This window comes from Mytilus californianus, unplaced genomic scaffold (assembly GCF_021869535.1).
Source record: "Mytilus californianus isolate M0D057914Y unplaced genomic scaffold, xbMytCali1.0.p SCAF_1, whole genome shotgun sequence".
Lineage (NCBI taxonomy): Eukaryota > Metazoa > Mollusca > Bivalvia > Mytilida > Mytilidae > Mytilus > Mytilus californianus.
In genome coordinates this window covers 10,922,586-10,948,792 of record NW_026262581.1, presented here as the reverse complement: position 1 = coordinate 10,948,792, position 26,207 = coordinate 10,922,586, and the positions used below count along the sequence as shown (strand labels likewise).

At 31.3% G+C, this 26,207-nt stretch overlaps 1 protein-coding gene across 1 annotated transcript in view; it reads left to right on the top strand.

Annotated features, from left to right (window-relative positions):
- LOC127699149 (glutamate receptor ionotropic, NMDA 3A-like) overlaps window positions 1–24,894 on the top strand; it is a 77,858-nt gene extending 52,964 nt beyond the window's left edge. The window contains exons 5-9 of the mRNA XM_052202905.1: window positions 5,265–5,415; window positions 11,214–11,504; window positions 19,666–19,785; window positions 20,681–20,757; window positions 23,264–24,894. Coding sequence (XP_052058865.1) covers window positions 5,265–5,415; window positions 11,214–11,504; window positions 19,666–19,785; window positions 20,681–20,757; window positions 23,264–24,074 — 1,450 coding nt within the window. The 3' untranslated portion in view covers window positions 24,075–24,894. The remainder of the gene's footprint in view (window positions 1–5,264; window positions 5,416–11,213; window positions 11,505–19,665; window positions 19,786–20,680; window positions 20,758–23,263) is intronic.
- Window positions 24,895–26,207: the final 1,313 nt, after the last annotated feature.

Sequence of the window (26,207 nt, the reverse complement as noted above, 5' to 3'; positions counted from 1 at the left end):
CCATATTGATGGCATTTAAGCTCACCAACACAGCTCTTTCAAAACTAAAACATCAATATAGTCATCACATTTGATCCTAAGAATGACTATTCTTTATGTCTAGGTGTATCATTTTTAACTTACATGTTTTACCCACTTTTTTCTAATTTAGATATGTACGTTTTATTTTTAATGATGACAGCCATGTTAGTTTTTTGACGAAAACATGAGAGACCATTTTAAAACTAAAAACCAAAATGAAAATTTTGAATAAGTTTGGTACAATTTTTTGAGTATTTGCTATAAGTTCATGGACGAATGGCATTGGGACAGATGGAAAGTATTGGCAACAGGAAACCGGATCTTTAGGCTATATTAACTGCATATGAATGGATGGTCTTTTACTTGCTTTCACAAACAACCAAAAAGATCGTGACCTTATTTTTACCCCTTTGGAAATAGATTACGTTATAGATAATGCATATTTTAAGCTTTTTCTTGTCGTATAACTCACAGAGGGAGGTCAGGATTGATCAAATAAAAGACCTTTTTTGGGGCAATTCTGACACCCTGAGGTGTGTTATACAAGAGAAACCTTAAAATATGTATTATCTGACTTATATACTGCTAAAAAATTATTTTGTTCAATGATTTATAGGATTTGCATCATATATCATAGACCAAAAAGTGGGATATTCTTTTTTGATGCGTTCAGGTTTTAATACGCCATACGGCTCATTTATAATGTGAAATAAAACTCGCTAATTAATCACAAACTTTAGAAATCATTATCTAGTTACAATAAAAATATATTGTCACTGCAAGAAGCAAGACACACGCCATGAATTGTTACGGTGTATGCAAAATACAGGTAACTTTGTAAGTAATTTATTGTATCACTGACTAACTTTTTGAAAGGGGAATGCTATTATTTTTTTTTCGCGGAAAGCAGATTAATTTTTCAACAATTTTTAAACGAACGATTGCGAATAATTGTTTTCTTTCTTTTGCTTGGCAATACATTTTTTTAAACTGAGAATTAAGATTAAATCTTATAACCCCCCCTTTCCAAACCCAATTATAAAGTATGTGGTTTTATTTCTGTAGAAAATTATGATTTTTGCTCATTTGATCATTTGATGGAGTAAAAGGTAATTTGTGTAGATGTAAAAAGTTATGAACTGGCACGAAGAGAACAACAAATCGTGGTATATGTACATATAACACAAAATTGAATATCCATAGGTCAAAGTATGATTTCCAATACAATGTGAATCAATAAGAATGTCAAAATCCTACTCTCGAATGTGTTAAATCTGGCTAGTTTTTAAAGTGTTATGAAAAGTTTTGCATTATTGAATTCATCTCACATAATGTCCCTTTATTGTAGCGATAAATTAACAAAATTTCACATAATTGTTTCGAAAGTTAAAAATGTGCGTCAACGACGATTTTTTGGTATCTCAGTCTAATAAACGAAGGAAAGGATTGTTTCTGCCTTAAACCCATTAAAGATGGAAAATTAAGAAGTATAACCCAAATTGGCAACAACACACGATAACTATCAAACGAATTACATGTTTAATAGATATAAGAAGATGTTGTATGAGTGCCAATGAGACAACTCTCCATCCAAGTAAAAATTTATAAAAAAACCAGTATATTACAGTTTGCATTTTAATCAGAGAAAATAATAAACTTACACAGGTCATTATTTTATGCCTTGAAGCAAATTTCATTGAAACTTGGTATCGTCCGGGTTTATTGTTCAAAAGAAAGACCTATCGTTCTGAAAGAAAATAACTCCATATAGGTATATAATGAAGGAATAGGGAAGGGGTTTATTCTTGATTTGCGTATAGAACGTTCCTCAATTTGTTAAAACATGTAAAAAGAAATACAATCTTTTATAGTTTCATTTGTAATTTTTTTCATGGTCGCCATTGGTATAGTTGACTGTCTCATTTGTATATTACTTTCATAGTAGCCATTGGTGTAGTTGGCTGTCTTATTTGTAAGTACTCTCATAATAGCCATTGGTATAGTTGACTGTCTCATTTGTAATTACTTTAATAGTAGCCATTGGTATAATTGGCTGTCTCATTTGTTAATACATTCATAGTAGCCATTGGTACAGTTAAGCTGTCTCATTTTTAACTACTGTAGATAGTAGCCATTGGTATAGCTTGCTGTTTCATTTGTAATTATTTTCATAGTCGCCAATGGTATAGTTGGCTGTCTCATTTGTAATTACTTTTATAGTAGCCATTGGTATAGTTAACCTGTCTCATTTGTCATTACTATAGTAGCCATTGTTTAAGTTGGCTGTCTCTTTTGCAATTACTTTCATAGTAGGTTTTGGTATAGTTGGCTGTTTCATTTGTTACTACTTTCATTGAAGCTATTTATAAAGTTGGCTGTTTCATTTATAATTACTTTCATATTAGCCATTGGTATTGTTTTGCGGTCTCATTTGTAATTATTTTCATAGTAGCCATCGGGTATATTTGGCTGCCTCATTTGTAATTACTTTCATAATAGCCAATGGTATAGTTGGCTGTTTTATTTATAATAACTTTCATATTAGCCATAGGTATTGTTGGCGGTCTCATTTGTAATTACTTTCATAGTAGCCATTGGTATATTTGACTGTTTCATTTGTTATTACTTTCATGGTAGACATTGGTATATTTGACTGTTTCATTTGTAATTACTTTCATGGTCGCCATTGCTATAGTTGGTTGTCTCATTTATAATTACTTTCATATTAGCCATTGGTATAGTTGGTTGTCTCTTTAGTACTTACTTTCATATTAGCCATTGGTATATTATCTCATTTATGATTAATTAACATCATTTTTGTTTATGAACCATAGGTTGATGTTGCATTACTTTGCCAATTAGCATCATTTCAAAATATAACCTGTTTAACTTCTCGTACTCCGTTCTGATAGACGGGCTTCCGATAAAATCATGTGTGGAACTAATTGACATGACTTTATATGGCAATCTGTCCTTTTATTCAGTGGTTTAATTTTCTTATATTGAAGATTGATTTAGAAAAATTCTTGTTTGAAAGGCAATTTCAGTCAGGATACAGACTAAATAATGATTAAAATGCTCTTATGTAATCTGTGCGATATAAACACATTTATTAGAAGTCGAAAATTTACAGATAAATACATATATTTTAGGTTTTAGATATAAACAAATAATATAAGATGTTTTATGCCAATGTTTATTGGTTTTTGCTGAAATCAAAGTATAACTTCTGTTTCCTTTTCCTTTGCAACGCTCGATACGAATTTTGTTTTATAGAGCCAAGCCAAACTTTTGTGTCTTATTCACGATTGTGACATTTTGACTGAGTATGGATTCGTGTGGCTTGTGACCTTTTGGAATTCTTTTGGGTACCTCAGTGTTTATTATTGTTTTACCTTTATTAGTATTATTTTAATGGATTTATGAGATATGAATATCGGTAAACTACTGTTGCCTCTAATATTTACTTCTTCTGGAATAAAACCGAGTATTTCATTGAACACTTCTTACATAGGTAAAGATGGTTCCTAAATGTTTTAATGAAATTTGTCTATCAATGTAGGTTTATTTTATTTTTTGTTCTAATGCAAGTAGACTTTCATAAACGTTTAGACTTTAATATATACTTAACATGTGGAATATATAAATATGTACATAACATTTCAATAACCAGAATTAGTCATGAGCCTGCAATTCATTGGTAGTCGTTTGTTCCTGTATATCATATTTGTTTTTGTATTAATTGTTTTGTACATAAAGCTGGCCTATCGTTTTCTCGTTTGAAATGTTTTGCATTCGTCATTTCGGGGCCTTTTATAGCTTGTTATGCGGAATGTTTATTTCTCATTGTCGGAGGTCGTACGGTGACCTATGGTTGCTAACTTTTACGTCATTTGGTCTCTGGTGGAGAGTTGGCACATCTTCTTATTTAAATATCAACTCATCAGATCGAATCAGAGCACAAAATACTAACAAAAAGACCTGTTGTAAGAATTCTCGCAGTTACTGAAAGGTAGTGCAAAACCACTTACAACTAATTATAAATATATATATTTCCCAGACTAAAATTGGTAATTCCTTTTTTTCTTGTACTATTGTTATATATTATTAATATTATTAATATTATTATCCTCTTTATGAAAATTGTCTAACAGAGAGACCGAAGCATGTCCGTTAGCTAAATATTCGAGCTTTAGAAGTTATAAGTCCTAACATTTAAAGAGTAATATTCATTAAATGTAATCAGTTGTATATAATTAAGTCGAATTGTTTATAATTGGTTAATACATTAAATGGGTACGATCTAAAAGACTTCAAAATAAACTCTGTATTTCGTGCGTTCGAAGCGCATTTCTATAATGTTTACCTTTATCAGGAACGTTCAACCTAAACATTTGAAAGCCAGAAATGCCTAACTACGCTGCAACGTTAGAAGCGCTGTAATAAAAAAAGTTTAAATTATGTAGTTTCGAAAGACGCTTATTCCAAGTATTTAGCTACTCATATCTTAGACATGTATTAAAACTGTGCAAAATTTCCTCGTCCGATATTATAATCTAAATTAATGGTCGATTGCAGTGTTTTTATCATAGGAATATAAGACTGCTCTGGTCGACAACGAACTGCCTTAGTGCAAATTATGCAATGAATTACACTACTTTGCTATATAGATAGCGTAAAAAAATCCTTTTAATTTAACTCTAGCTGGAGAAGACATAATCCTATAGCTTTTCAGTTTCCTCTCGCACATTAAATCATTTACAATCATGTCTTGTCTAGTATGACAACATTTCGGTAAATCAATTGTCCATTCTCAAATAGCTCTCAAACTTTCTACTCTAATAAGAAATAAGTAACTATAGAAAGGGGGAATATGTCATTGAGAAATCCAAGCTATAAGAACATTATATATATATATATATATATATATATATATATATAAGCTTATAAGTTTACTTAATTATTTGTTTATATAATGTCTTATGACTTCAAGAATGATGACTAGCAAAAACGTATTTTCCTCTTCCTGTTTTTGCTTAATGCGTTAAGTACATTTTTGTTGTTTTCATATTGAAACCACATCTGTACTTTTTTTTTGCTATATTAAGCCCCGATGCCTTAACATCAAATCTGATCAACTCTCTAACCATACTTGTATGACATTATGACATTATTGACATTTTTTTTTCAATCTATAAGATGGTTGTTGTGGCTTCTTAAATAAAAATCTTTTGTGTTTTCAGAAATAATGAATTGGATGCATATCTTGGAGATAACCCAATACTCGATTATGCCCGAGTAAAACTAGACCCAAAATGTCGACTTCGGTTGCTTTCTCAGACATTTGGGGAAGATGGATATGGAATAGGATTGCCAAAAGGTTCCCCCTTAAAGGTAAATATTACTTTCGTTTATCTCAGATAAATGATACCAATGAAGATCAAAAGATCAAGAGTTAGGTTGGGTTACCTTTTATCGTCATGCACAAAACAAGACCAATTTTACAGCAAATTATTTTGAAATCTAAAAAAAATTATATTAGGGACTTAGGGTTACATGATTAATTGATACGTTTGAGATACCTATTCATAATTCTGGTTTCGTTAACAATCTTCCACAAATATGACTGATATCGGTACCAAACTAGTGAGTTTGATGAAACGTATAATTCAATTGAAAAAAATGCGAAAAAATATAAGGTAGATCGGGTGTCTGTTCTGTGCATCCCTTCTGATAAAATTGAGAATGGAAATGGGGAATGTGTCAAAGAGACAACAACCCGACCATAGAGCAGACATCAGCCGAAGGCCACCAACGGGTCTTCAATGCAGCGAGAAACTCCCGCACCCGGAGGCGTCCTTCAGCTGGCCCCTAAACAAATATGTATACTAGTTCAGTGATAATGGACGTCAGACTAAACTCAAAATTATACACAAGAAATTAAATTAAAAATGATACAAGAATAACAAAGGCCAGAGGCTCCTGACTTGGGACAGGCGCAAAAATGCGGCGGGGTTAAACATGTTTTTTGAAATCTCAACCATCCCCCTATACCTCTAGCCAACGTAGAAAAAACAAGCATACAACAGTACACACAGTAAAACTCAGTTTAAGAGAAGTCCGAGTCCGATGTCAGAATAGGAAACAAAAAAAAAATAAACAAAATAACAATAATACATAAATAACAACAGACTACTAACAGTTACTGACATGTCAGCTCCAGACCTCAATTAAACTGATTGAAAGATTATGTCTTCATCATATGAATATCAGGCACAATCCCTCCTGTTAGGGGTTTAGTATTATACCATCATAAAATATATGAGAAGAACATAACCCGTGTCATGCCAACAACTGGTTTTAGAATAAATATGTTTAATTCCGATGCAAAGACCCTATAAGTGAATCAATATTAAAGCAAAAATATGCAATCTTTAATAACCTGACAACAGTATCGTAACTATATTCCTTCTTAATAAGTCTGGTTAAAGGTTTTGTTTGCTTTTGAGGTAAATACTGACATTTTTGTGCTTTGTAAAGAATATTACCATAAAAGATTGGATGTGAATAAAGGCAACAGTAGTATACCCGAACGTATAAGATGTCTGCATGTTGAGTTATATTTACGAATGATGTCCTTATACCGATGATAAAATTTAGTAAATGTTTTGACTAGTTTATGATATCGAAAACCCTGGTGTAATAATTTTTCAGTAATACATAAGTTTCTTTGCTAAAATCTATTACGTTGTTACATACACGAGCGAATCGTACAAGTTGAGATATATAAACACCATAAGATGGTGACAAGGGAACGTCACCATCTAAAAATGGATAGTTAACGATAGGAAATGAAAAATCATCTCTTTTATCATAAATTTTTGTATTTAGCTTCCCGTTAATGATATAGATATCAAGATCGAGGAAAGGACAGTGGTCATTGTTAGTATTAGCTTTATTTAAAGTAAGTTCAACAGGATAAATTTCTTTAGTATACATACTGAAGTCGTCATTATTGAGAGCCAATATATCATCCAAATATCTTAAAGTATTGTTAAATTTTTGTATCAGATGTTGTTTCGATGGGTCTTTGCTGATTTTAGTCATAAATTGTAACTCATAACAATACAAAAACAGGTCCGCAATAAGTGGTGCACAGTTAGTCACCATTGGAATTCCGATAACTTGACGATATACGGAATCTTCAAAACGAACAAAAATGTTATCAAGTAAAAATTCAGGGGTAGATATAGTATCAAAGCATGTCCAATTGACATAGCTCTTTTGTTTGTTGCTACTAAAAAATGACCTAAAAGAGTTTGAACATATTTATTCGCATTCCGACTTTTTAAATGCCCATTTAATTAGGTGTGTGATTTTTTTCTTGATAAGAATATGAGGCAAAGTGGTATATAGGGTAGAAAAATCAAAACTTTGAACAGATTCAAAATCACCAATATATGCATGCAATTTATCAAGTACTTCCAACGAGTTTTTGACACTCCAAAAGTAGTTAATTCCACTATTTTCAAAGGCCTTATTTGAACAATTTGTTATCAGGTTTTTGATTGTACCAAGTGTACTAGTAAGTAGAATAGACAATTTAGTAGTGGAACAATGACTTGAAGACGAAATAAATCTATATTTGTAAGGTGATTTGTGTAGCTTCGGAAGCCAGTACATAGTTGGGACTTTCATTGTATTTGGTTCTGTTTGTAAAGAAGTAGCTAATAGTTTATGTTTGTTACAGATATCGTTTTCTGAAAATGAAGTCAGTTGGAATGTTGGTGAATTCGTGATTTCCTTTTGCAGAACCTCAATGTAAAATTTACGTCAAACTATAATGATATTATTAGCAGCTTTATCAGCCGGGACAAAAACAAATTCCTTGGCTAGTTCTTTTAGTTTATGTTTGATACGAGAAATAGAATTTTTATGGTTGTTGTTAAGAGTAAAATGTTCTTTAAAATGTTAAAAAATACTTTTTGGTTTAAAAAATATTGTACCAAGCATCATTCAATAAACAACAGAAACATCTAAAACTTTAAAGAATAAACTATCAAAACTATCAAAACATTAAGTTTCGTTAAATGTATTTAAAACTTCCAGAAAAAATCTTTTTAAAATCAATGATAATTATATTAAATTTAATACGACAATTTGTGGGTTTTTTTAAATATATTTTCCAAGAAAATAAGGTCCGTTATTTATGAAAACATTTCTCTCGTTGAATGTTAACCAATTCTAACTTTTAATGTTTCCCCAGTAAGGAAAAAATAAGTTTCCCTTTTATAACCCATATGAAATAACTATGATTTCGGTAATTTCAATGTATTTTAACGATAAAAAAAATATCTGTGACCCAGAGTTTGTATATAAAAATTTGAAAGTTTGTTGACTCAGAAGTATTTTACAGAAGTTGAAGAATAACCTATCGTAGAATATCTAGACACCCCCAGCTACCATAAAACGCACATAATTGTGATTTTCTATAAATAATGCAACCGTGATAACTCTCAAAGTTTCAGTTGGAGTATTTTGCTTAAAATTCAATGAACATCTTGACAAATCCAGTTAAGAGTCATCAGCTACAAAAAGCGGGTATATATATCCTCATCTGAATTAAGATTTGTTTCTAAATGCGATTCATGCTACAGCTGAAAATAATAAAAAACGGTAGTTAAAATAAATGAACTATATCTTTATTTACAGGGTAAGTTAGGTCAATAAATACCAGGTGACAATCTCTCTTAACCCATTAGTCAAATATGTTTTTCAAAGAATTTCTGAGAAGTACACATGAGTTATGTGCATGTGTACTTGATTTTATCGTTCATTGTTATCATAAGCTTATACAGACGAATTTAGATAAAATAATACCATAAATGTCGTTGAAAAAATACAGTGCAAAACAATAGACAAACCGTGGTGCGACCAGTTAAACTGAGCATCAGAAAATAAATAATAAGGAAATTGCCTTTTTTATTTTAGATCATAAAAACAAAGGATCAATAGAAAAGTACTTTGATCTATTTTTACATCAAACCTTTCTGTTTTCAGTTAGGAATTATTTTTCAAGTGTAAACCAAACCTTTTTTCTTGAGATATAATTTTGTTATTCAAATATAGGGATTTATAGTGATTGGTAGCTGCTCAGTTCAGTGTTTCTTTTTCATTTTTGTCGGAGTCTTGTAAATAAGATTATAAATCATCTGATTTTGAATTAAGTTGTTATGTTTGGTTAACCTTATTTTTCTGTAGTAGAAAATTTAATAAGGAAGTTGCGATGTTGCCAGGAGAATGATATTTAATTACTTGAAATTTCAGCATGTTGCTTCTTATATGCATTTCCAGATTTCTGATGTAATGCTGTCATGACGATCGAATAATAAAATGTACTGAATGATTTTGAAATAAACTGCATTCATTGTATACTTTCATCTTCTCTCTGTACCAATACCTTTTGCTGTAGATATAATGGTTGGTTTTCCCTGGTAGATATGATTTTGTTTTATTCGGATACTTCGTTGTCTTGAGTAAGAAATTGGGGTGACAATGATCCAAAATCGGGCCAAACCTGTCACTTAAAAAGTACTCCCTTATTAAACATGCATAATTTTCTGGCTTAGAGTCAAACTAGTTGAAATGAGTCCTGATATGGGGGCATGGCTAATCCTGATCGTTGCATACAGAGCTACCATATTAAAATAAGTTTGTCCTTGTCGTCCGTAGGTTTAAATTAGAATCATACAATAACAGGTTCTCATACTTAATATGGTTGGTGTCTTGATTATGCATTAACTCTTTGCGATTAGACGTTGAATCATATATATCCTTATTTGATTTCCCCCTATACAATATTAAGCCTTACCTTTATCATTCCATCAATATAACTCTTAAATACTGATATCCGGATATATCTACGATTCTATATGATAGATGGACTTTATATTTTTAATTTTTGATTTTATTTTCGATTTTGGGAGGGATTATTAGGTTAGCTTTTCCATGTTTACCATATATCCTTGTTGAGTAAATTAGGGTTTTATAATCTTACCAGTAGACTGTTCAGACAAATCTTAAGTCCCTTCTTCTATAGAGTACTCCTTTATACCTATCATTACCACTGTCTTATAGTTTTAAGTTTTGTTCTTTTTTCTTCATTTACAAAAAAAAGTTCATCATACACCTTTTTCTAATTATCCACAAAAATCTGTCTTTTTCAACCTAAAAATACCACCTGACAGATCAATGGAAAGTGTCGTGTTAGGCCCTTTTTGTTTTTGTTTTCACTTGTCTATAACTTCTCGCTTACCAGAAAAGTTGAATGATTTTACAATTGTTGTTTCACATGATTAAAACTGCTCTACAAATAAAGAGATAGATACTTAACAACTATAGTGTCGCTTAACTTTGTAAATAATTTACCTTAAGAAAACAGATGCTTACTAGGTTCGTTGTTTTTTGGAGTGGCTTCATTCCTTTTCAACTTGATTTGCATATTCAGATTGGATTTACACGATTAGAACATCGGTAACATACTGTTGCCTATAATGTATAGACATTAACATAAGCAAGATTTGTCGTACAAAAAGAAGCATACTTCAATCGGCCAAATATATTGGGTGAAACTTAGTAAAACATTATGTAAAAATTGAACCAAATTACGTTCAGTCAAATCAAAGAGGCACTTCATTTCCGTTGATAACAAACCAATTAAGCTATATAAACTCAGTTTTATCCGGGCGTTGCTGATTCGAGCGCCTCTAGTAATTCTTATATAGAAAAAACGTGTGTCTAGCGTAACAAATTATTAGCCTGGTATCTCTAATTAATTTACAACCACTGGATCAATGTCACTACCGGTGGATGTTTCAATCGACCAGTAGTCAGTACTCATATCACTGTCATGTCGACATAAGATATCATTGATATGGTAATTTTCTGTTTATAAAATTTTGAATTATTCGAATCAATAAGGTTTTTCTACCCAAGCCATAGACGTATAATGCACAACGTTTTTGGCATATTTGGTTTGCACTGCTCTTTAATTTTGTGTTTGATTTAGACTTCAAACTTGTTTGGTTCGAGCGCCACTAAAGGGTCTTGTGTACACAAAACGCGCATATGGTGTAGCAAGGTAAAAGCTCAGTATATTTGATTGTTTTTGCACATTTTGTTTTGTTTTGTAGATTCCTCTGTCAAAAAAGATAAAAGAGTATCATGAAAATGGATATATAGATGACCTAATTGACATTCATTTTAAAGACAAACAGTGTTATAAACAGAGTATTTCACAAGAAGATTCAAGATTACAAGCTTCACATCATGCAGGATTGTTTGTTATGTTGTCATGTGGTTTAGTGCTAAGCATACTATTGCTTGTTTGTGAACACGGAATATTCCGATGGTTGGTTCCATACTTCAGAAACGTATCAGACACAAGTCGTTGGAAGAGTCCTCACATGCTATTTTTTAGTCCGGTAAGAACTATTTTAGGCAATAATAAATGCATATTAATATGAAACGGACCTTATAATCCTAACGTGTTCTGAAATGTCTTAACGTAAAACCGTAAAGTCTTGTTTGAAGTTATTGGACTTTTCAGATATTTTTTGGCGGAAAATCCAGTACTGTTCAGACATTTTGCCTGTAGTCAGTCTTGTACTGGTCAGTCGCTGTTGAGACATTATTCTGAAGGGAGACTAAGAAAATCTAATTTGACCGAAAGGGAATTGTCTGATTAGTTCTGATCGCGGTAAAGATCCTGAAATGTGTATTTATTGTTCAGCCTCCTACAAACAGTTTACATCAAATTGATTGTTGCGGTCAAATTTATTTACTAGTGAGTGGGAATTAATATATTATACATCCAAAGTATTGCTTTAAATATCCATATGAATACATGTTTAAATTGCATAAATTCATTCTTCTCAATACAAAATAATTACCGTAGCAATGAAATATTTGTTTATAATATCATTCTGAGTTGTAACGATATTTGTTGAAAAAAGGGTCAATATTCTTCATCACTTTCACAAGATTACTTGCCAAAATAATGAAATATATCAAGGCTTATTATTTGCAGTATTTATGCATTTAGATAAATTTAGCTTTTAAGTTTCTTTTGGTCATAAAGCTCCTATCTTTTCTACGTTTTTATACATTCCTGGCTTTCAAATTTTTGGGTTTGAGCGTTCACGATGAAGGTCAATCAAAAAGGCATTACTGAAGGGACATTTAAAATGTAAAATTTACTTTTTACATTTACATGTTTTAGAAGATGAATATGCATGTAAAGGGATTACAATTGTGTTTAAGTTCATTCATGATTTTAACGACAATATTAATCATAAAAGTAAAGGTCTACATAATAGAAAACTAGAGTAAAAGATGAGTTACCAGGATAAATTTGGCTCGTGAAAAGGGAACGTTAGTGTAATAAGTGATATGTTTCGTCTGGCGTACAAAATTCTAATCCTGATATCTATGATGAGTTTATTTACAACCTCTGGGTCGATGCCACTTCTGGTGGAAGTTTCTCCCCGAGGGTATCACTAGCCAAGTAGTCAGCACTTCTGTGTTGACATGGATGATCATTGATATGGTCATAATTATGAATTAACTGTTTACAAAACTTTGAATTGTTTGAAATTCTAAGGATTTTCTAATGTTTGGTTCTCAATGTTCTTCAACTGGTACTTTGTTTGATCTTTTTAAACTTTTTTGATTCGAGCGTTACTGATTTTGTAGATGAAACGCGCGTCGTGCGTACACAATTTTAATCCTGGTATCTCCAATCATTTTATTTCCCCTTTTATTAAGGCTCCTGTGAATTAAATCCTGGTATCTATTAACTGTTATGGAAATTAGGATACATGTTCTTCTGTGAGATATACTTCATAATGTGTCTTCCTCCTGTATCCCTGTAACGTTTTACGAAGTTTCAAAGGGAAATGTTATTACAGTATTCATAAACTCTAAAAATATAAGGTTAAATGTAATTATGTGTTCGTGTTTACCTAAGGTGTTGCAATGCTTTCTTTATTGTACAGCTTAGGTAGCAAATCCTTGTCTACTGTAATAAAACAACTTACAAATCAGACAGGGACATTAAAAGGAGTAATCAGAAATACCGAAATCAGAATACCCACCAAGATGTCAGTAAGAGAGCCAATGGAATTAAATTCTAGTATAACCTTCAAACAGAAGTTTGTAGCATTAATGCTTGTAGCTAATCGCTTTAATAAGCCTTTATCACGATTTAATCGCATTTATCTGACATGCCGTTGATTTGTATCGTTTGTGTATTGCTCCCTGCAACTCGAGTTTTGAACCCTCTAATATCATTATCAATTAAACTTATCTGGTTCTGTGTCGTCGTCCTGTTATTTTACGATTCCCACCAGGTTGATAAATTACTAGTTGACATATCTAAATTGAACCAAATATAGATCATTTTTCCTTAGTCATTTGTAGATATAAGACTTTCACTTCAGTGATGGTTACCTAGGGTCTCGGAATCTATTAATCACAGAGTATTTGAATCATTTTGATTCACTTAGGTATAGAACCACTAATTCGGCCAGGTCGGAAAGAACATACAAGAAAGTAGTACATATTTTAAACAAAATAGCTCTACGCATAGCTGTATCTTTGTCAATAAGTAAAATATGTGGGTGATGTTGGTACCAAATGAAAGCTTAATGACTTGGGACCACTGTAGAAACCTTGTTAAAAGTTTCTTTTGAATAATAAAAAATATATGAAATTAAGATAGGAGGGCATAATTGCCCTGTTGCTCAGATCGGGAGTACCTGTTTTTGTACTAGATATAAGAAGATGTGGTATGAGTGCCAATGAGACAACTCTCCATCCAAGTAAAAATTTATAAAAGTAAATCATTATAGGTCACAGTACGGTCTTCAACACGGAGCCCGACTTCCGGGAACCAGTACGCTCTAATATGCAATTATGTTGATTTTTTCAGCACAAGTCAGGATAAGGTATAGTTTTGACATGAAATGACTATCACTTTATTTAAACTTAATACAAAATAGCTATGAATGCATGAGGTAGCAGATTTTAACATAGAAAGCAAGGGGGTTATGAATTAGTGGTGTTATTCCTTACAAGAAGTGAAGAAATTTTACATGTTTGAAAGCTCAATATTGTGTAAAAATGAATATTAGATACTAAGTTGTTACTTTACATGCCCTCTCATCACAAACCGAATAACAATCTAAAAGACTACTAAACATGTACGTTTGTAAATTGGCTGTCCAGTTTTCGCACTTATAAAGTTAAAAAAAACGGGTGAGTATATGTGTGTATAAAGGTTGTCTTCTAATGACAAATTAAATAAAAAATAAAAACAAGAGACAAAAAAAATTACTAAAAATATCTTGCGTCATCAAAAATATCAAATTTAACTTCTTTTGATTAAGGTGGTTGATTTTTCGTTCGTGTACAGGGATGCATTCAGTAGACACATTTTGCGTAAAATCAGAATGAACAAGACAAGACAAATATCATCTTGTACAATATTGAAATGTAAGTGTGGACAAATATTAAATACACTCATGGTCTTTAAGCAGTTTGTAGCTGAATCGTTAAAAGATAGATTATGTTCATGTAACAAATATTGGAAGAATATTTCGCAGAGATCCGTGAAATAAAATTTGAGTTAAGGTAATACATATTATCGTTATCTGTCCATAATGTTCTGAGCATCGCAGACGATCCCGATTTTTAAGTCGCAACAAAAAATCTCTGACGCCATAACCCTAAAGTGATTGTTGTAAAACACAATTTTTAAAGTGTCGCGATTTCCAGTTGTTGAAGGCTGTTTATATATATTTTGGTATTATTTTGATGATTATTTCAGGTTTACCTCGTTTTCATTGATGGAAATGTTAGTCTTTAAATTGTTCAAGATTGAAAATATGCATTTCAATGTGTTCCACAATTGTTGAAAAAAAACTGATTAAATTTGAGTAGCATTCTACAATGCGATATATGTTATAAAATAATTCCCTTTATGGAGTTGCATAAGAACATATTCCGTCAAAAATCAATGCCATGTTAATCATAATGCATATTTATGTGATTAGAAAGCTCCTTTATACAACAATTTTCCTGTTATATGTTCCCAGGATAGTATATAAATTTGATGTATTGTATATGCAATTCGTAAATAATGAACAATTACCTCAAACTTTTCACCATCCAGTGTAACTTTATTACCCAAAACAGCTGCCATAGACCAATGTTTACATTAATTTTGAATAAGTCGATCAATACGGACAAATGTATGACGGTTTCCGGATTATTTATGCCATTCCTGCAAAAGACAATACAAACAGGAAAAGATAAAAACATTAACTTCTGTTCAGCATGGCACAGCTAAAGGAACCAGTTGAAGATAAAAGTACTATCAAACAATTGTATTAATGCACAAATGCATTTCCTGAATAAATGTGTTATCTTTTAGCAAGATAAATCTGAAATTACGTAAAATGTAAACGAGTCTGTTAAAGATGCATTCGAAATCTTCATTATCTTTATGGAACTTTTTTTTTTCAGTAGAATAACAAATACGGTTTTGAGTTTAACAAGCATTTAGAATGACAATGTATTTGAAGCAATAAGGTGAAGGATTGTTTTATCTAAAATCATAAACAATAAGCGAGAGAGGAATAAGAAATACAAAAAACAATCTTTTTCCCTCACCCAACTATAGTAGCTCTTTTAGAGAAAGTATATTGTCGGAACAATCCCTTGTAATAAATGTTTATACTTAACCTAGCCAATATTTGTTTGGCGATCACAAAAAGATAAGTTACTCTGTCGACGCACCCGGTCTCTGCAATTCTTGAAAATTGTTGGCCTAATGAATTAAACTTCATAATAGTAATGATTGAAATGTCTTCTAATTATGACTCCCATTTGCGTCATACTGGATTAAAAATATGGCCACAAGAGCCAATCTCTGATTCTGATTGGGCAATTTAAAAAGTCTGGCCATAAACTAAAAAGCATGTGTGAAGCTTTAGAAGTTAGTGATCGAGAAACCCTTTACAAACAGTCCTCATTGAATGTTCATTGGAAAGCCAAACATATAAATAACGGTATGTGGGTTACATAGTTTCCTTTGATACCCGAATGAAAATCACATTTGTATCATCTTCTCTTAAACAACCTGACAAATATAGCTTTCAGAAATGATGAATGGATGGAGCTTAAAAAAATAACTCTCGGATGGTTCCGATCAGATGTATACATAGCCCCACAATAATTCTTTACTTCTAATTGAGTATTTTTTTAAATCTCTCCAAATAAGTTTATTCATAGGAATCGAAAAAAATGTAACCGTATTGACGGGCTTTTCAGCATTTTTTTTTATTAAGAGACACACATAAACAAGCAAGGATGGGTATGAGAAATCTGTGTTTACACTATTTTAATGAAGTTTCAAAATAAGAATACTGTTATGTATAAAGGTACTTTCAGATAGAAATGAACAATGCTCTTTTTAACATCTTACAGGAACACAACTTAATGTTATAGATAGGTATCAGGTGAGCAATACAGGTTTCTTGAAGCCTCTAATTTTATACATATAAACTTTGATTGATTGATTGATTGATATTTTTGTCGTAAGTTTTCAACCATCCTTGTTTACCTAGGTAGAATGTTATGACTGGACCTGATGGAAAAGTATTAATTGAAACTCCTTTGATAAAACAGATGCATATCAAGCTTTTTATTAATTCGCTGTATAATAATATCCATGTGTGTTAAAGGCTATGTTGCAAGCACCCTATAAAACATGAAATGTAAAATAAATAAAGTACAATATCCAGTTAAGATCAGACATCAGATCGTAAATACATAGAGACAGTATATCAAAATTAAGTTTCAACCTACGCTTTTATAAATCATGTTACACCTGCTCACAACTTCAGACTAATAATTGACATCCCTATATGGTCAGCTTTCTAATCAAATTGTCGGAATCTAATTAATATTGCAACATGTTCTGCATATAATGAAGTATATTCAGTGATAAGAAACATTACAATAAAACATGAAAACAACACGTTGAATGATTTCATGCGTCCAAAGTGCTTTTCTAGGTTTACCTTCATCAGGAACGCTCAAAGCCGAATATTTGAAAGCCGAGAAAGTATAAGAACCGAAACAGTTTCTCATTGTTCTGTTTAAGTGATAGCAATTCAGTATTCTGCCCCACATCCTAAACCCCAACACACTCCACAGAAATTGATGCTAATTTTAAATCTGATGTTCAGATTTCAACAAAGATTAAAGTTACTTCATTTATTGATTGATTGAAGTTTGTTTTACCCTGCATCCGTGCAAAAAGGCTATTTTGTGGTGAAAAAAAAGATTATTTCCTAAAAGTATGGGCATGAATAAAAGACTGTGAGGGTTATGCGTTAATGATGCTGGCAACCCATCATCACAGACACATCCGAAGGTCAGGATACGACCTTCAACAGTTAGACAAGCTTCTGTGCAATATGTTAAGTCCTAATCATCAAGAGTCTTATAAATTGTGAATAAATTAATCAGAGACTATCACAGATTTGCAAGAAATATATAATAAAAAACTCATCAAAGATACCAGGTTTATGGTTCCGAACGCCAGACGCGTATTTCGTCTATAAAAGACTCATTATTGATGCTCGATCAAAAAATTTAAAAAGTCAAATAAAGTACGAAGTTGAAGAGCATTTGGGTCTAAAATTGTGAAAGGTTTTGCCAAATAACATGGATGACAAAACAACATAAGAATATTAGAATAAAACAACCACTGGCGACGTTCCTGACTAAGGATAGGCACATGAATATGTTTTTCGCTGGGCTATATTCGTTTTTTCATGTATCGCAACTCTTATCCTTTTAATCTCGATCATTTGATTAACCAAAGACGAATAAAAGAACTTCCATCAAAAATCAGTAACGGATACGCAATCGTCTGTTCAATAACGGTACATTAGATGACAAACCACAAGTTTAGGCAATAATACTATAGTATCGTAGATGCTCGCAGTTACAGAAAGTAAATTCAAAGAAATAAACTTCAACTTGTATCAACGACTGTACTTCAGAGTAAATATCATACAGCAACGTGATAACGACGTGATCTTATGCAATCCCAAAAAGTGTTTTAACGCATTGCATTGACAGAAAACTAAAAGAAACATTCAAATCCTACTTCAAACTAAAATTAGAGAACTGAAGTTCGTCCTCATAATATACCAGATGCAACAAATGAACAAAAAAAATATCAATATAACTTTATCAATAATTCGTTTTAACCCCCTTTAAACAGATTTAATGGACAATTAAAAAAATTCTGTAGTTTTATGAATAATATTATCGTTAAAAGCTGGTGAATACCATTTTAATCAAATTCCTTAAGTTTGAATCATTCTTCCACTCTCATCTCTTTATTTGTATGAAAATTGATATTTATATTTGGGAATTAGACAGTAAGTCTGTCTCCATTGGGCACTTTTCCAAAAAGCAAAGAGTTATCGTTATCACCGAAATATATGAGTCTAAGTCCTCATACATCTTATTTTTTTCTTAAGTGTTGTACGTTGTCCTGGCGTCGTCTATATCCTTGTCATTTGGTATATGGTAGATAAAAAAACTCATCAAACATACCGGGCTTATGGTTTTGTACGCCAGACGCGCATTCCGTCTACAAAAAATTCACCAGTTCGTTCGAATGAAAAAAGTTAAATATGGCCAATTAAAGTGAGAAGTTGAGGAGCATTGATGACCCAAATTTCCGAAAGGTTTTCCAAATGCAGCTAAGGATACTTATTCCTTGTGTATTCCTAGTTGTCTCATTGGCAATTAATTCATATCAGATTATTTTTATATTTAAAAAAAATAAATATCCGATTGTATGAGTGTTTTAGATTGAGAATACTGACATATTTCAAAGTTCTTTCACTAAGTTTGGTATTTAATAAACCCTTAACCATCTGCAGACAATTTCTGTCATTAATTGATATCTTTTCTTCTTCAAAAGATTCTGTTGACGATTCTAAAAATGGAACGCATTCCAGTACATCGGCTCATTCAAAAAATATAAAGCATTCCAGTACATCGACTCATATTTGTCTGTTTGGATTTTCGTCGTAAATAAAGATTTGGGTTTTTTTCAAATCTTAGAAGCCAGGTTATATTGACCTTGGATCATCTATTTGTGATGTAGACAACCCAGGTTATATTGACCTTGGATCATCTATTTGTGATGTAGACAACCCAGGTTATATTGACCTTGGATCATCTATTTGTGATGTAGACAACCCAGGTTATATTGACCTTGGATCATCTATTTGTGATGTAGACAACTCAGATGAACAGTAAATATTTAAGATTCAGTTTCGCAATGATAATGAAATGCTTAAATAAAGCTCTATAAATTCAAAGTTTCCCTTTCACATCCCCTTTATATATTTATGTGTAAAATATTTAAAGTAGATTGAAATTTAACTCATTCAATATCACAATACATCTATACTTTATAATTAAATGAGTAAGCCTTCGTCAATAAGCTTTTCTTGTAAAGGAAATATGTATTGTGTTTTTGTTTAATTTCAGAGACTGCACAGAATAATAACAAGCGCAGAACTCGTTTCAGCACACGAATCAGCAAGAGAAATGCTCGGGATAGTGAAAAACAGGGATTTCAGCAAACTTTTTATGAAAAGCACAATACGAGTAAGTTTCTTTTATCAACAGTGCCGATACAAATATTAACGGTTAATCTGATTATAGAATTCATTCTATGATATAATCTATGGGAAAAAAATCTAGTCTGCAATTTCACGAAATAATTATTTAAAATTATTTTAGTGTTTTGTGAAATATCCGAAAGTATGCTCTAATCAGAAACAGACAATAATTTTTACTATTTTAAAGGCAGAAATTACATCAAATAACGATGAAAATGTAAACAACACATTGATCTTTGAAATTATAAATTTCAATTAGCAAAGGATTGTATTAACAAAATGAGAATACAGATTTTCAGGAGCACTCATGATAGCATGTCATTTCTACAATCATGGGTTCATTTTTATTATTAAAGAAAAATCAAAACTTACTCGTCCTTTGGTCCTTGCCTTATTGACAATTATTTCAAATTTTATTTCTTAAGTATTGGCAATATATATAACTTGTTTATTCATCTAATGACTGCTGATTCTACCTTTTTACATAGTCACCATTACATTGGCCTTGTTTCAGACAAGGATGTATAACTAGAATAAACCTCCTTGGTTTAAGAATATAAACTGTACGAAACTCAACAATACTAATGTTATATTTTTATAACACAGTTTACATTTTGCAAAGGTGGATATGAAAAGTGTCAATATATTAGTCGATTATCTTTGTGCTCAATCTATTGTTGGTGATCAGAATTTAATAATCGTTTGGTATTTGCCGTTCAGATGTACAAACTCTGTATTTCATAATGCTGTCGTTCATTTGTATATATTTTTTTTAATATTTGAAATGAATTGTGCGTTCACCACAAAAAAAATACTAGATTATTTAACAGATATTTAACTGTATCCACATTAATGAACATGTTTCATCCTCTTTTTTTCAGAAAAATAGATTAGCAGAGTTAGCTAAAACTAAGCGACTGAATAGACACTTCTTAGACATAGTAGAAAAAGCAAAATGGTAATAAATATCAATTATAGTGTACCTTACAATATATTAAACACTACCGATCGTTAATCTTTTATTGCTTGATGTTAAGATTGATTTTCTGTTATTGGTAACATTAAGTGATTATGAAATTATAAATGATAACTTTGAATATCTAACAACTAATTTCAGAAGCGAATACTGGTATTAACTTTGAATAAAACTCTTAATTAAAATGAATTGGATCGAACACAATCATAGACGACAGAAATTCTAAGAATGTAGCAGATCTGTATGTCACTGCATCTCGTTATTCTAAATATTATTAAACATGCCTGCTAATGATTAACGATTTAAATCTAACTTTATTGAATTTTAGATATTAATGCCAAAAATCTACTTGTTGAAAATCAAAGACATTTTATGTTGAAAAGTGCATTGGCTTTTAGAAACTGTTGCTTTAATATCATATCTAAATACTCGCTATGTCATGAGATTCCGATTCTTTTTTTTTCAAATCTTGTCTATCTGTACATTGACTTGTTTCAGCTTACGATGCTCTATTATCTTCATATTTTAAAGAAATTTAATTTTTAGTTATTAAATAAATACTCTCAGAACACGCCATGTATTTTACCAGTTACATGTTAAAAGACAAGCGTATTCACCAACATAACATAATTCGGGGTTTAATCTGGTAAATTGGAGATAACTCAAATATAAAATATGTTCTCTTGCCATAATAATGTACGTGCATCTAATACGTCCGTTACTTAAGTAAGGTCAAAAGTGTTTCTCTTCACACGTCTCCATTAAGATATTTTAGAAATGTAATAAAATTTTATTTGGTACTTAAAATAACGAGGTTCAAAGTTAAAATCTTTTTATTTTTTCATCTATAGTTTTTACTTGAGTGAATCATCTAATGGCATTGCAACATTTGCTCAAAGGTATTGTTACATAGTTCTGTGTACTTATTGCAAATAACATTCATTAAGTTTTCAAGTTTACCTATAAAAATTTGAATATTATAAGTATTAGATTTTGTATCTTTTTGATATCGTCCAGAAGATACATTTAATTTTCCACTGGACGTTAACCAGTCATTTATCATCACCATCATCTTTTCGACATGATTTAGACATGAAAAAATATTACATTTGGAAAACAAACACTATTTAATTTGTTAATTGCAATTGGTGTCCATGTACAAACGCATATATCAGCTTTTGCATATCATGAAATGTTTTGATTTGATAAAATGATTACAGGATATATACATATTTGTAATATTATCACTGCGAATCGATGTATTTTGCACTCCACTGTAATGCATATGTTACTGCAATACATAATCTGAATGCACGAGTTTTTGAAATAATATTATTATTGATTAACTTACTCTTTTCCATAAAATATGCACAGATTTAGTTTAGAAAACTATATATATATATATGTACACATATATTGCATGGACCATTTACATCAGATATTGGGTAAAATTAATAAATAAACAAGAAAACTATGACCATATCTCACAAAAAATTGCAAAGTGTTTCGCATATAATTGATAAGATAAGAGATGCAGAGTGACATCAAGAGAGGCTTATCCCTTTTGTAATCTGTGGCAAAATCCATGTTTTACCATTGGAAACCGTTATAAATAAAGATTGGTGCGTCCTTATCGCTTTTCTAGATTTACCTTCGCAAGAAACGCTTAAAACAAGAACTTTGAAAGGCAAGAATGCATTCAAGAACTATATGCCCAAAACAGACCATTAATGATTGCTTGTAGCCAAATACATAAAAACAAATACTGAACTCGTCCGTTATTCCAAGTTAAAAGGTGATAGAAAGGTGTATAAAGTTAACGACATTTTTATGTTTATAAGCGGAACACACCAAAGGGAGATATTCACATTCGGAAGTAAATATTACTTTTGGAAAAGTTGAAATAGAATTACTTACTGCGACAATAAAATATGCATTTGGTTGCTTCAAATTCGAAATTTCATATTGGTCAAGAAGCTAATGTTGCAGACAATATCAATTCAGATATAGAATAATGAATGGAAACGGTGAATCTGATCAAAGAATCTTCAACGCAGCAAGATAATCCAGCACTCGAAGGCGGGCTTCAGCTGGCCCCAAAACAATAATGTATACTAGTTCAGCGAAATGAACGCTACAATAAACTCAGAAACATGCATTTAAACCAAAATTTTCAAAACACACAAGACAAACAAAGGCTAGAGGTTCCCGACATGGAACAGGCGCAAAAATGAGGCGATATTAATCATATTTTGTGAGATCTAAACCCTCCACCTATACCTCTAGCTAATGTGGAATAAACAAACACACAGCAAAACGCACAGTAAATAGAGTTCAGATTTTACTCTTTTGAAAGATGGTTGTGTCCGAATTTACTCTGCATTGTAACGATGAGTTATGTCTATTACGATGGACAATTCTTTTTTAAATATATGTCAGCTCAATCAAAACTTACTATAATATAACTGCGTTTTCATTCTAATTACAGGATGCAAGAAATGAAAGTGAATAATTTATTTGGAGATGATTCTCCCATTTCAGCCACACCTTGTATCACAGAAATTTCTCTCAAAGATTTGTGTTCACAAATAGATTTTGACGCGCTAAAAAGTCAAGCTTTGGACGATTACGAAATCCCAGAGGAAAACGAAAAAGAGGACAGTGATGAAGACGATACTGAATCTTCAAGTGATAAAAACTGTTCTTTCTTTTTACCCGAACCAACAAGGTCGAATAGGTCTTCATTGGCCAGCAATAAAAGACTTAGTGACGCATCAAGTGCAAAAAGAACAAGTGTCACATCAAGTATAAAAAGTAAGAGAACTAGTAGCGTCTGTCAAGATGTTCCGGAAATTCATGTCAATAGTGATAATATCATAAACGAGTATAATGAAATGTTTCCCAAAAATCGAAAGAAATCGTCTGTTCCGAATGGAAATTTACATTTTTCTAACAGTTATACAATAACAGATTGTAGACCTATTTATGATGATACAAATGAGGAAGAAACGTCACTTTTACGACATCATAACTTTCACAAATCACCATCAATGCCTTCAAAAAATCGATATCAATATAAAAATACTAAGCAGCGGAAATCCTGGCAGGAAACTAGCGTAGACGATATCGATATTTCCGATATACAATACGATGAAATAACTAAAGATGACCTATTATTAATGTGGAAAGCTTCAGAAATGGAACTGAATGCAAGACTTCAAAAAGCTCTCAGGGAAAAATCAAGGCTACAAAGACTTCTGGTTGACTTAGATACATCCCAAGAACCAACGCCAGTATAATGCATGCATGAATTCATTTCATCTTATAATTTAAACAAAATTATACGTGAATTCCATTTCTTTTGAATGTTAAGGTTGTATTTTTTGCAAACGTTTTTTGCAAATTAAAGAATACCTACTATTTATATCCTAACATAGTAAACATTTAGATAAAATACGTTACACCGATATCAAATATTCTTGGGCATTTAAGTATACGGGTAATATTTTGTAATACAAATTAATGCATATACCTTTTTAAGTCTTGTAATACAATGCTCAACTTAATTATACACTTTATTATGCGTATATACCTACATACCCCAATGCCTGAATGAATTATTCTTATGAAAAAGCTCATCTCAATTTATCATGCACTACGATTTTTTACACATTAGATTCAAATAATTGTAATTGGCAAGATATGTGTGAATAGTTTGACTGTCACATTCGTAAATAAGGACGGATCAACCGACCTTTGGACGTTAACATTCAGATAAATGTATATTATTGATCATGTTTGAATGAAGATAGACTTTTGTATTTTGTCTTTCATAAATTTCTTTGAACGATGTACCTCTTCAAGAACAAAATATATCATTTATTTTAAGTAGGCGGCTTTTCGATTGAAGTTGTTATCTATACGTTGAAAACTGTTTCCTTTTTTCCAGTTGACTTGAGAAAATATTAATCACTATTTGTAAATATTAAATATATGAAGTATGCAATCTTGTAATCAAACTATCCATGTAAATCTTTAAAATTAAATTATTGTATTGATTGCTGTAATATTTTCCGGAATAATGTCGTTGAAGGATATAAAATCAGACAGTGTAAACTATTATAGTTGTTTATTTTGACTAACTTATTTAGGCAACGGCCGCTTCTAGTAGATTTACTTTTCATTATAGGTTTATTGCTGTGCAGTTTTAATCAGAGTACTGATACTGCGCCAGATGTATTCAAATCAACACATTATCTATTCTAACTTTACGCCATTACACGTAGGACTCCGTCCAAATATGTTTATTACTCCGTTGCAAGAATATTGGTTAAAGAAATACAAATGATTATATTGCTCGGTATATGAATCAGAATTATCTTTCTTTGATTATTATCAAACAATACTTGAATTGAAAAACTACCAGATTGTATGATTGATGTCTCGTACTATTTTGACAAATCTTTTTGAAAAAAGTATGGCACCAATGACATCACTCCATAACTAGGTAAAAATGTTGTAGACACTGAGATACGTTTCGTGGTAGTTGTGTTTTTTCGATAATCTTTATCATTTTTTATGTTTCCTTTCTCTTTTTGAATCTTTAATAAATGAAAATTTAATAGATACTCCAAGCTTTTTTCATATAGATGAGTATGTATATAAGGTTCTTTTCAATTTTTTTGGGAAACATTTCATTATATTCGTTAATGATATTATCAACAGTAATGAGCAGCCTATGATATAGCATTATCTAGTATTGTTAATATGGCTGTTCTATTCTCGACTGTAATTCTAATACTATAAAGGTGAGTACTCTTTCGTAGTGTTTACTATTGTACGTTCTATTAACCTTCCAAATCACGATTAAACTCGGGGAGTATTAAGCAAAAGAAGAATTAGACCGCTACACGGTTACTAGTATATGAATGTCAGGACCCTAATTCATGATCTATAAGTATTCTAATTGTTTTTATATTTATGGTATGTAGTTTCTTCTAAATATATGTACAACTTGATATGACGCAGGACCACATGGTATAGACACATGTCTATGTTTACAGTTGAGGACTACGATTTAGAGTTTGAGGTACGGTGTTGAAAACGATATGATAATACCTAGTTGTTTGTATTGGCTTAACGTGTGTTGTTGAGTGTTATCTCTTTAACGTAAACTCCATATGTCCTTTTATTCATATTTAAGACATGGGTTCGAGACAATTGAAGGGGTGTTAACAATAGCAAACAATGGACATCACGGATAGTAATAAAAAAAATAACCAGTGCAAACTTAATGTAATTCAGCTATTAATGCCAAGCGTCAGCCTCAGATAAGTTTTGAGTCTGAAAAATAGAAACCATGGTTAATGAATAGACTTGCGTCACATCAACAGTTTTAACTTAACTAATATCGATTTTACATTTATCTCTCA